Source organism: Pezoporus flaviventris, unplaced genomic scaffold (genome assembly GCF_033815535.1).
Source record: "Pezoporus flaviventris isolate CSIRO_AGI_PZ_B2104156 unplaced genomic scaffold, CSIRO_AGI_Pfla_v1 ptg000037l, whole genome shotgun sequence".
NCBI lineage: Eukaryota > Metazoa > Chordata > Aves > Psittaciformes > Psittacidae > Pezoporus > Pezoporus flaviventris.
Genome location: NW_026892585.1, coordinates 21,943,634 through 21,956,157, shown reverse-complemented (window position 1 = coordinate 21,956,157; position 12,524 = coordinate 21,943,634). Strand labels below are relative to the sequence as shown.

Genomic DNA, 12,524 nt, shown 5'->3' with positions numbered 1-12,524 from the left:
ATGATTATTGAGTGGTCTGGAACTCCTAAGTTCCTAGCTGAACATTCGGTCAATAGCTGTCTTTGAAGCACATAGACACTACAAGTAGACATTACATCTGGAACTCCTAGATTGGTAAGTCCAATTGCTGCTATCATATAAGAAAAGAGAGAAAGCCTATACAGTGAATAACAGGGAAATCCATATTATGTTCTAGTTGGTCCTTTTGTTTGCTGATATAGTTCTAAACATATTTTTATTCAGAAAAAAAAAAGAAAAAGGCACTCATTTATACACATTTGTTTTGTAATACAAGCTATTGACAGCAAAAGAGAAGACAAATACCATAGAACAGGGAGCAGTAAAAAAAGGTAATATCCCAAGGAAGGAAAGTTTTCATCAGTATCCTAACAAAAACTGAAGGTTCCTAGGTTGTAACAGCAAGACCATAGTATTTATTTTGGGATTAAATATAGCAGTGTTGAAACATTTGCTGGAGAGGTGAAAATGAGGCAAAAGCTAAATCAAAATCGTAGAATCATAGAGTCATAGAATAGTTAGGGTTGGAAAGGACCTTAAGATCATCTAGCTCCAACCCCCCTGCCATGGACAGGGACACCCCACACTAAACCATGCCACCCAAGGCTTCGTCCAGCCTGGCCTTGAACACCGCCAGGGATGGAGCATTCACAACTTCCCTGGGCAACCCATTCCAGTACCTTACCACCCTCACAGGAAAGAATTTCCTCCTTATATCCAATCTAAACTTCCCCTGTTTAAGTCTGAACCTGTTACTCCTTGTCCTGTCACTACAGTCCCTAATGAAGAGTCCCTCCCCAGCAACCCTATAGCCTCCCTTCAGATACTGGAAGGCTGCTATGAGGTCTCCATGCAGCCTTCTCTTCTCCAGGCTGAACAGACCCAACTTTCTCAGCCTGTCTTCATCCACGAGGTGCTCCAGTCCCCTGATCATCCTTGTGGCCCTCCTCTGGACTTGTTCCAACAGTTCCATGTCCTTTTTATGTTGAGGACATCAGAACTGCACACTCCAGGTGAAGTCTCACGAGAGCAGAGTAGAGGGGCAGGATCACCTCCTTCGACCTGCTGGTCACGCTCCTTTTGATGCAGCCCAGGATACAGTTGGCTTTCTGGACTGCGAGTGCACACTGAAGCTGGCTCATGTTCATTTTCTCATCAACCAACACCCCCAAGTCCTTCTCCGCAGGGCTGCTCTGAATCTCTTCTCTGCCCAACCTGTAGCTGTGCCTGGGATTGCCCCGAGCCAGGTGTAGGATCTTGCATTTGGCATGGTTAAACTTCATGAGGTTGGCATCAGCCCACCTCAGAAGTGTTTCAAGGTCCCTCTGGATGGCATTCCTTCCCTCCAGCGTATCAACCGAACCACACAGCTTGGTGTCATCGGCAAACTTGCTGAGGGCGCACTCAATCCCACTGTCCATGTCAGCGACAAAGATGTTGAACAAGACCGGTCCCAACACCGATCCCTGAGGACACCACTTGTTACTGGTCTCCAGCTGGACGTTGAGCCATTGACCACAACTCTTTGTGCTGCCATCCAGCCAGTTTTTTATCTACCAAGTGGTCCATCCATCAAATTGATATCTCTCCAATTTAGAGACAAGGATGTTGTGTGGGACAGTGTTGAACGCTTTGCACAAGTCCAGGTAGATGACGTCAACTGCTCTACCCCTGTCCATCAGTTCTGTAGCCCCATCATAGAAGGCCACCAAATTGGTCAGGCAGGATTTCCCCTTAGTGAAGCCATGCTGGCTGTCACCAAGCACCTTGTTGTTTTTCATGTGCCTTAGCATGCCTTCCAGGAGAATCTGCTCCAAGATTTTGCCAGGCACAGAGGTGAGACTGACTGGTCTGTAATTCCCCGGGTCATTCTTTTTCCCCTTCTTGAAAATGGGGGTTATATTTCCCTTTTTCCAGTCATCAGGACCTTCACCTGACTGCCATGATTTTTCAAATATGATGGCCAGTGGCTTAGCAACTTCATTTGCCAGGTCCTTCAGGACCCGCGGATAGATTTCATCAGGTCCCATGGACTTGTGTATGCTCAGGTTTTTAAGATGGTCTTGAACCAGATCCTCTCCTACAGTTGGCCTAAAGTCTTCGTTCTCACAGTCCCTGTGTCTGCCTTCCAAGACTTGGGTGGTGTGGTCAGAGCATTTGCCAGTGAAGACTGAGGCAAAGAAGTCATTAAGAACCTCAGCCTTCTCCAAATCCAGGGTAGCCAGTTCTCCTGATTGATAGCTTCCAGAGGGTGCCTACATTGTCCCTAGTCTGTCTTTTATTTGCTACGTACTATAGAATCCCTTCCTGTTATTCTTAACATCCCTAGCCAAGTTTAATTCTAACTGGGCCTTGGCTTTCCTAACCTGGTCCCTAGCTTCTCAGACAACATCCCTGTATTCTTCCCAGGCTTGGTCTTGCTTCCACCTTTTATAAGCCTGTTTTTTCCTTCAAATTTTCCTCAGCAGCTCCTTATCCATCCAAGGGGGTCTCCTGGCCCTCCTGCTGCACTCCCTTCTAGCTGGGATGCAACACTCCTGAGCTTGTAGCAGGTGATCCTTGAATACCAACCAACAGCCTTGGGCCCCCCTGCCCTCTAGGGCTATATCCCATGTAATCTTACCAAGCAGGTTCCTGAAGAGGCCAAAGTCTGCTCTCTTGAAGTCCAGGGCAGTGAGCTTGCTGCACGCTCTTCTCACTGTCCTGAGGATCTTGAATTTGACCATCTCATGATTGCTGCATCCAAGGCTGCCCTGGAGCGTCGCATTTCCAACAAGCCCTTCCCTGTTGGTGAGCACGAGGTCAAGCATGGCACGTCTCCTTGTCGGCTCCTCTATTACTTGCAGAAGGAAGTTGTCTTCCACACAATCGAGGAACCTCCTGGATTGCTTGTGCCGGGCCGTAACATTGCTCCAACAGATATCAGGGTGGTTGAAGTCCCCCATGAGAACAAGGGCCTGCAAGTGTGAGGCTGTTCCTATCTGTCTATGGAGTGCTTCATCCGCACAGTCCTCTTGATCAGGTGGTCTGTAACAGATCCCCACAGTAATGTCTCCCATCGCTGTTTTCCCTTTAACTCTGACCCACAAACTCTCTATTGACTGCTCACCTGTCCCCAGACATAGTTCCATACTCTCCAGCCTATCCCTAACATAAATGGCAACTCCCCCTCCCCGCCTGCCGGGCCTGTCTTTTCTAAAGAGCCTGTAACCTTCCATTCCAACACTCCAGTCATAGGAGCCATCCCACCATGTTTCTGTGATGCCTATTATATCATACCCCTGTAGACGTGCACACATCTCTAATTCCTCTTGTTTGTTCCCCATGCTACGGGTGTTTGTATAGAGGCATCTGAGCTGAGCTCCAAATGAAGATGGCTTATTGGCTGGAGAGGCTGGAATATTTCTACATTGCTCCAAGTATTTATTACAGGTGCTGGCAACTGATTGGGTGTGTTGAGATGGAATGATGCCCCCCTCCCCCAACACATCTATTTTAAAGCATCCCTGACCAGTGTGGCAAGCCTCCTACCAAAACCACAAGACTAGCTCCACCAACCCCCAGTAGACCTGGCCTACAAACTTGGGTCCTGTGTTCAAGACACCCAAACCCCTGACTATGGCACCACTGTTCTAACCATTCATTAACCTGGCCAGTCCTCCTAGCCTTTTTGGGGTCCTCCCCTGTATCCTGGAGTGTGAGGATGGAGGCACAGACCCAGAGGTAGAGTGCAAGCTGGATCCTTTATTGAAAAGATGACACTATATTTATATGCTTCCAAGCAATTAGCCAAGCACATCTGTGTTTGCCTTGTGGTTACATCAGGTGAAAGGTCTATCTGATTTTCTTATTGACATCCTCTTTCCAGTTCCGATGTCCTTGTTCCTTTCCAGTTCCAACATCTTCCAAGTACCAGTCAGGGACAGGTCACTCTTAATTGCCTGCTGTAGTTTCTCCTTCCCATGGTCTCTGACAGCTTTGATACATTCCAACCCCCACACTGGAGAACTGAAGAAAAGACTATCTGAGCTCCAGAGCCCCTAACCATCTCTCCCAGAGCTCTGTAGTCTTTCTTTATGTTCCCCAGGCTACTACTATCTGTATCACCAGCACCCACATGGATCACTAGAAGCGGGTATAGTCCGTGGGACTTACTAGAGCAGGCAGCCTCTCTGCCACATCCCTGATCCGTGGCCCTGGTAGGCAACACACCTCCCTTGAGGCCGGGTCTGGCCGGCAGACGAGTGCTTCTGTCCCTTTTGAAGTAGAGTCCCCTACTACTATGACCCGCTGCTTTTTCCTGGCAGCACCAGTAGAGATCTTCTTTACCAGGGCATCAGCCAGCTGTTTCTGGCTCGAGTGCGTTTCCTCATTAGCCTCCTGCAGGACAGCAAAGCAGTTCTGCGTGGGGACAACAGATTTAGGAGGAAGCCCCTTGCTTTTAATTGTCCTTTTCCTCCGTTTTTTTGTTGGCTTTTTTTTTTTTTTGTCACTATTTCCCAGCTTCCCAGGTTAACGGCCTCCTTCTTTCCTTCATGAGCTAGAGGGGAAGCTCGAGGCCCCTGCAGTTTGGGCCAGGAGCAAGCAGTGCTGCTTCCTCTCAGCTTCCCTGACGTCTCGCAGCCTATTAACAGCATCCCGCAGCTCAACCCCTGCTGCAGGAGGACCTCCACCAGGGCGCACCGAGAGCAGCCCTGCCCATTGTGCCCCCTCCCCTCACCAGACCAGTGCAGGCACTCTCCTCTCTACACCCCGAGCTCTGCACTGCAGCCTCCCCTCTCATCTCCTCTGTCTGGGTGCCTACGCTGCCACCGCCGGGGCACCCAGAGCAGAGCAGAGCAGAGCAGAGCTCCCACACCGGGCCTTGGTCATACGACGAGCGCTCGCCTGCCCTCGCAAACTGCGTCGACCCACACTCCCGATCGCTCGCGCTCCCTGGGGCAGGTTTTCACCCACTCAGGGCTGGTGCCGCTGCTCCTGGCTCCGCTCCCTGTGAGTCAGCTGCTCGCTCTCGTCAGCTGAGCTGCCGGCTCCTGGGCAGGGCCTGGCGAGGCCTTGTGGCTCCCTCGGTGGGAGGCTCTTGTCGCTCTGAGTTGGAGCTCCTGGACGCTGATCTCCTCCCCTGCTCCGGTGTTGAAGTCGTCCTCTCTCGGGCTAGTTCTTCCTGTGGCATATATCTTAGATTATTGCAGCATGGTTATCACTGTTGTCATGAGCAGAAAGACCAATGTAAATTCTTCCTTAAGTGACTCAGAGTAAATGCAAGACTTCTCTTCGTCTTGCTGATTATTGAGAGGAAACTCAGAAATAGCAATAATGTCATTATCTTCCTGATTCAACCATAAATCTGTGTCTCTGAGATAAAGGATGAGATGTTTTATATCTATTTTCTGTGGGAGCACAGCTTAGGTCTGGTTGGACCCTAGACACTTCAGTTTGTTACTGTCCCTCTTATTGTTAAAATAGCCAGCACAGAAATTCAGCAGGAAAAAACTTGTAATAGCTCAGTTGTGGGCTAATTAATTTTGGTATTTGGATTTCATCTCTCTCTCAGTAGAATTTTCATTCTCGATACCAGATCACTTTGCAAAGGAAAAAAAAAAAAAGTTTGTGTGTGTAAATACATATAATAAGACTCATAATACCTCAAGGTATTTCTGTATGAGAAAATTTTAGAATATGGATCTAAATTAGCCTCTGAAGTGTAGTTTAAAGGTAACTTTATTTAAGACAGATACAGGGATGCTGGCTGAAGTTCAATACTTGGACCTGAGTTCTTTGATTAGCTGCCAGATCTAATACTCAACTTGGAAAAACAATTTTGTTTACTTATGTTCTTTACTGATGCACTGTTTTATAGTGGCAGTCTACTGCTAAGCTTTTATTTAATCTCTGAGTCTGACAGTGTGTATGACTTAAATGCACAAGATTAAAAATCATAAATAACGATGGATTTACCGCATAAAAATTCAAAAATCTGACTTAGTTTTGGCTCTACACTCTTTCTCAGCAGGCAAAGCATGATCGAGGAACACTAGGTAAATAATAATCAAGCTGGTCTGCTTGTTTTAATTGTTATATTTAAAATCTGCATGATATTTTGCAAATCTACACAGTTTGTAAAATATGTAATGTTTACTTCTGTATCCTAATTCCATTAAATTACCTAAAGCCTTATCAGCAGTGTTTGTCTATTTGTTCTCATGTCTGGAATTAAAATTATTACATGGAACACAAATTATTTTTTTTTCTTTTTAGTTCAATAAGTTAGTTCATAATGTTCTTTATTTAACAAAATATGGTCAACATTTTGGGTATAACATCCACAAATCAGTACCGAGTTTATTGTGCTTTGTAAGTTTTAAGCAATGCTCACTCATTCAAGTTGTCAAGTGAATTAGATTTTGCTTTTTATCAAGCTGCCTTTGGGTACTCTTTTCCAAATGTCTCATTGCATATGGCTGGAAACAAATCACATGGAATTTGATATTATTAGCTTGTATATTAGGGCAGTTCCACTTCAGAAAAAGAAGACAGTCTGTTAATCACAAATCTACTTGTACTACAAGAAAAAAAATGTACCTACAACAGGAAAGTATATCTGTCTCAAAATCTGGACAACCAAGACCATATCCGATTTAATGTCAGTTTGTAATGAGACAAGGGGTTCTCTGAATCAGTAATAAGTCCCAGACAATAGTTCAGTTTGGGAAGTAAACTTTCACTTTTAGCTTTTTTTCTTTTTCTATTCTTGATCCCAAGAGCCAAATATTTTTACATATTTGATTGATAGATTTTTTAATCTGATTTTAACCCGAAGTGAATGAAAAACTTAAAATTCTTGTTTAAAATTTATTTTGCTAGAGGAAAAGCATAGCTTCTATTCATGCATAAGTTCTTCACAGTCTTTTATACATGAAAAGCATAAATTATGTACATGGATTTGCTTGGCAGAGGTTAGTCTAGCTTTACCGAAGTGCAGCTTTACGGAAACAGGTTTACACCTACTCACTATTTTTAGTTCAGCATTATTGCTCCTTGCCATGATAAATAGCTCACACTTATCTAAATAAATTATCAACAATTATCTAATAAAAATTACATGAGGAAGCCTAAATGTCTGAAGTACTGCCATATTCTTAATTCTAAAGTAATAGTTCTCATTTTAATTCCAAACTGACTCTGTTCTTTACTTCAGAGTTTGTACTACAAAATGTAGTGTCATTGCCATTGGGTATAATGGATGCTTTTTAGCAAAGGTCACATTTGGATACCCGATTAAATAGTCAAACACTAAAATAAAAGCCTGTGTGTGCATTGTGAATTTGTGTATAAGTATCTATTATGTGTGTTGTTAGGTAATAGCTAAAGGAATTTTTCAAATACAATGTGATAAGAAAGGCTTTTTGAGTATCTGTTTAAGAAGAAAATATTATAAGTAACTTCTAGCAAAATTATTTTCTCAAACCATCGATTCTTTTTTAGTGTGGATCTCCATGATCATTTCTTAGTGATTAGTTAGTTAATAGTCAATTTTCTAGTCTGTCTAGTGTACAAGTCTACTTAAAATATTAATGCTTATAGAAATGATGTGGAGGTATATTCAGAAGCACAGTGGTTTTTGAGATAACAAAATATTTAATTTCTAAATTTGTTTAGTCTTTTAACAAAATATTTAATTTCTAAATTTGATTAGTCTTTTTTTTTTCTTCAGACAGACCAACTTTATATCCCATATAATATGGTGGAGGGGGGAGAGGAGAGTGGGATAAAATTTTCATTATGTACAATGTTTATGTGCAGAGCTCATAATTACATGCTTATGTACATGGGAATTTCATCTTTGTTTATATATTCTGGTTTGCACAACCCCCTTTTGTGGTGTGCTTAACATCCTAACTAGCTTTTAATTTAAAAGTTTCAAAATGTCACTTTATATTTACAGGTCAGCAGTACTATTTATAGATCAAGTAGTGCTAGGACAAGGGTTAATGGCTTTGAACTAAAAGATTAGGTTAGATTAGATATTAGAAAATATTCTTCCCTGTGAGGCTGGTTGAGGCGCTGGCACAGGTTGCCCAGAGAAGCTGTGGCTGCCCCATCCCTGGCAGTGTTCGAGGCCAAGCTGGGAAACCTTGTTTAGTTTGAGGTGTCCCTGCCCATGGCAGAGTGTTGGAACTGGATGACCTTTTATGTCACTTCCAACCCAAACCATTCCATGATTCTGTGATTTTTATGGGATTTACAAGAAAAATCATATGCAGTCTGTAATAGAGGGCAACTGTCTATTCTATTCCTTCATAGGGAGAGGAATTTTTACAGTATTATTATTTGCTTAGCAAATATATTCTTTTATTCTAAAAATGAAAAATGTCATTAAAAGTTTTATGATGGTGTCATTTTGATCTTGGAGTAATCTGCGACATGGAAACAAATGATTTTCTGGTGTAAAGAAGACTCAAAAGATTCATAGGCTCTTGCATATTTTCTTAAGCTTTCTTTCAAAAATATGCTCTTGCTAGATGTTGGAAACAAAAACTAGGTTTGATAGAGCAACACACATCACTATATATCACTGTATTGTGTGCAGTTCTGGTGTCCTCAACATAAAAAGGACATGGAACTGTTGGAACAAGTCCAGAGGAGGGCCACAAGGATGATCAGGGGACTGGAGCACCTCCTGGATGACGATAGGCTGAGAAAGTTGGGTCTGTTCAGCCTGGAGAAGAGAAGGCTGCGTGGAGACCTCATAGCAGCCTTCCAGTATCTGAAGGGGGCCTATAGGGATGCTGGGGAGGGACTCTTCATTAGGGGCTGTAGTGACAGGACAAGGGGTAACGGGTTAAAACTTAAACAGGGGAAGTTTAGGTTGGATATAAGGAGGAAATTCTTTCCTGTGAGGGTGGTGAGGTACTGGAATGGGCTGCCCAGGGAGGTTGTGAATGCTCCATCCCTGGTGGTGTTCAAGGTCAGGTTGGACGAAGTCTTGGGTGGCATGGTTTAGTGTGAGGTGTCCCTGCCCATGGCAGGGGGGTTGGAACTTGATGATCTTAAGGTCCTTTCCAACCCTAACGATTCTATGATTCTATGGGAGCATGGAAATACATTTTTCTAAATTTTTCCTCAGATGGTCCACACTAGACATTTTCTTGTAATTCTTGGGGTAAAATTAAAATAAATTTCATAATATCAAAATATAAAAAAATAAATATGATGTGGTTTAGTCTGTGTAAAAAGAAACCCCAGTTAAAATAAGAAAATTCTGTTTATCATATCTTTAATTTTTTTAATAAATGTATGAAAACTTTTATGATTAGTGAAGTACACTAGTACTTCTTTTCTCTTAGAGTAACTTAGAAATGAGTCAGGGAAAGGGATTTTCTTTTGAAACATTATCAATTACATTGTCTAATCTTTCAAGTTTTTAGATTATCCTTTTCTTTGTTCACAACATTATTGGAAAAACCAGTCATGCATTAAAACTTATTATTTACATCTACAGGTTTTAAATAGTGTACACTATTAATATATTAAGGAAATTAAATGAGCTGTCTTCCTGCTTTTACTGTTGTCATCTACAGCATCAGCAAGAATTGCTGTATCACAGAGGAAGGTGCGTCAGATCAGTGACCCTGTTCAGCAGATTCTTATTCAGCTGCACAAAATCATCTTCATCAGTCAAGTATGCATTACTATTGCTTCTGACATTCTATACTTTTTAGTTATTTGCTGTTGTCAAAATAATGGTACTGCAAAGTGCTGCTAATTTAGTCACTGTTCTGTAAAAACAACAGAACTTGACATTTTTGCAGATGGCAGGATGCTTTAAAAATATATCATTTAAATAAAGACTAACCTTGAATATTAGTATGTGGAGGATGGCAATAATTGAGTCATATGAAAATCATTGGCTCACCTCAGAAAAAAATGGATTGTACAAGTAAATTATTTTTACAGCGTTCTGTCATGCCAACGATATGAATATTTTAAGTGACTTAGCACCATATACTGACATGCAGAATACATAAAATGCTTTCCTCTATACCAATAATTTCTAAATAGCTTCTAAGTCATATTTTTATTATCAATAAACAGTGGTAATTTCTTGTGATTTCTAGTGCAATAGTTCAAATCCTGAATATATTACTTGCAAAATTTGCTATCATTAAATACGCATCTTTTTGTTTTCCAAAATTAAGTGTTTCTATTTGGGAAGTGATGTTTCACACAGGAGAAAAACCCCTCAGGGGTTTTCAAACTGCTGAGCCAATTTTGTTTTTGTTTAGAACAGAACAGCGTAAACAGAACTCCGGAGCGTTTTACATGTCTTTTTTTTTTTTAACTGACGAGCTTGTCAAAACAAGTAATATGGGAATAGAGAAAACAATTGCTGTTTAAAATAACTGGAAATTATCTCCTTCCCCTGCTAACAGAACTTAGACAATTCTGTCTTTACATGCTGTTAGGGGTGTGTTCAAAATTCTCATTAGTGAACCTATCCTTTCTGTTGAAGATGGTTTTCTCAAGTGGCCTACTAATTAATGCAAATTATCGTAATGTGAATGAGAATAACTGAGAATGAACAGCAACTCAAAGACTCACTCAGAATTGACCATTGAAGCAGTAGTAACAACTTTGATGCTTTTGGTGTCAGATGCAGTTGGTTTTGGAAGTGAAAGGCAGAGGAGTCAGGATCCATACTGTACTTGTTCACCATGTACTATGTTCTTCTCTTGTACTTGTTTATGTTCTAAGCTAGAATATTTTTTATAATACATAGCTGTTTTCTAAAGCTCTGTTACGTATTTCAGCTGACAATTCTAAACTGAAGTTTACAAGGGAGGGTTCTTTTCCTGTTCTTGCCTAGTTCTTGGCTGACAGCAGCCTTCCCAATTCAGTTTCCATGGGAACAAGAGTCAGAGTGATCTCTGGAAAACAATGTAAGAGAAAGCTTTTAAAAAAGCAAAAAAGCATTATGTAAATCCTTGGCTTTAAAAAAAAAAAATTATTTTTATTTTAACTAATCTGACATCTGATTTCATTAAAACAAAAGCTGAAATTGGTCACTAATGCCTGAGGCAACTCTGAGTTTCTCAAGCAGTGGACTTGTTCTTTACCACTTTTGCTTCAGTATAGCTCAGTTTGCCCATAGTACATCAATTTCACAGAGTCCATTGCAGTGGCTTGTAGTCTACAGAGTATCTCACAGGCCTTTCCTAAGGCATCATTTTTGTCACTCATTTATAGGCTAAGGAACATTCATCATCTGATTTAATACATATGTGTAAGGCCTTATATGTGTGAAAAGAGAGGACAAAACCTTGTGTGCAACCAGCTGTCTGATTACGTCTTTTATGCTTAGGATGTAACCTTAATCTCTGATTTGTCAGAGCAAATCGAGACTCCTGTGTGGCAAATATAGCTGTTCTAGATTTATAACTGGCTAACAGCAGTGATTCGTTCCAGTGGAAAAAAATCTTTATAATATCTTCTGTGATAGTATTTGAATGTGCATCCTTAGTGGTCAAACCTTTCCTTAGTAATTGAAAAGCTTCCTGAATTCAGTGGAGTGACACTTTGTGAATTTACATCAATGATGTGGTTATAAAGTGTATACTAAATGGTAGAAAGTTCTACAAACACTGTCTGCAGCTATAAGCAACTATACAGAAACGGCATAGGAGAGCCTTCCGAAATGCTCTTCCAAAGTACATGCCATAGAATTGTTATCAGAGTGAGTTGATGTCACTGTAGTGATCAGCAGTTGAAGCTTTACATTTGCTGTTGGAGCATAAATATGGTTTTAAAAGAGCAAAGGAAGAGATCTCTTTTGAATTCTCTATTGAAGACTCTAAAATACAAAGTATGATTTGTGCTTTTCTTTTGTAAAAAATACGAAAAGATGTGTACTTTTTCAACCAAGGGAAAAAAAAAAGACAAAACCCCACAGGAGAAAAAAATATACAAAATCAGTTTTGCTTTATAAACAAGTGAAATGTAAATTACCTCCTACGGGTAGCTTCTAGCAAAAGAGACAGTCTGAATTGTGTTAATATGTACATAAGGACCTTAAAAGAGCCTGTTGAAGCTGTTCTGCACACGTTGAATGAAAGTCTGAGCTGCTTGAAGTTCCATTAATTTCAGCTGGAGTCACTCATTATAGTCAACACGAAATCTGATCTAATGTTTCATGACCTTCATCTGTAGGAAGATGTCTCAGATACTAGCACTTTGCTCAGGGAGACAAATGTAGTATTACCTCTCTTCAACTTGTTATAATGTTTTTTACTCCCAAGGCTAGAGGGACTGAGTTACAAGATATGCCAAACCTAATAGAATGGGCAAACTAAGGAGTGCTATTATAATACGCCCATAAATCAAGTCTTGTGCTGTTGTTTATCACCATGCTATTAAATATCAATTTTTTTTTTTTGTGCTACTCTTTTTTTTTTCCAGTAATGGTCCTGCTGATTATGTCATCTTTATGTCAGGTATAACTAAACAGT

The 12,524-nt window shown here is 41.0% G+C and overlaps 1 protein-coding gene across 8 annotated transcripts in view; it reads left to right on the top strand.

Moving 5' to 3' along the window:
* NEK10 (NIMA related kinase 10) overlaps positions 1–12,524 on the top strand; it is a 113,464-nt gene that overhangs the window by 84,984 nt on the left and 15,956 nt on the right. For 4 of the 8 annotated variants that reach the window (XM_061464981.1, XM_061464983.1, XM_061464979.1 and 1 more), the window contains one exon: positions 9,600–9,700. The exons of 3 other annotated variants lie outside the window; for them this stretch is intronic. In XM_061464981.1, the coding sequence (XP_061320965.1) occupies positions 9,600–9,700 (101 nt within the window). Of the gene's footprint in view, positions 1–9,566; positions 9,701–12,524 lie in introns of all 8 variants that reach the window. One more of the 8 variants, XM_061464986.1, reaches the window with a different exon arrangement.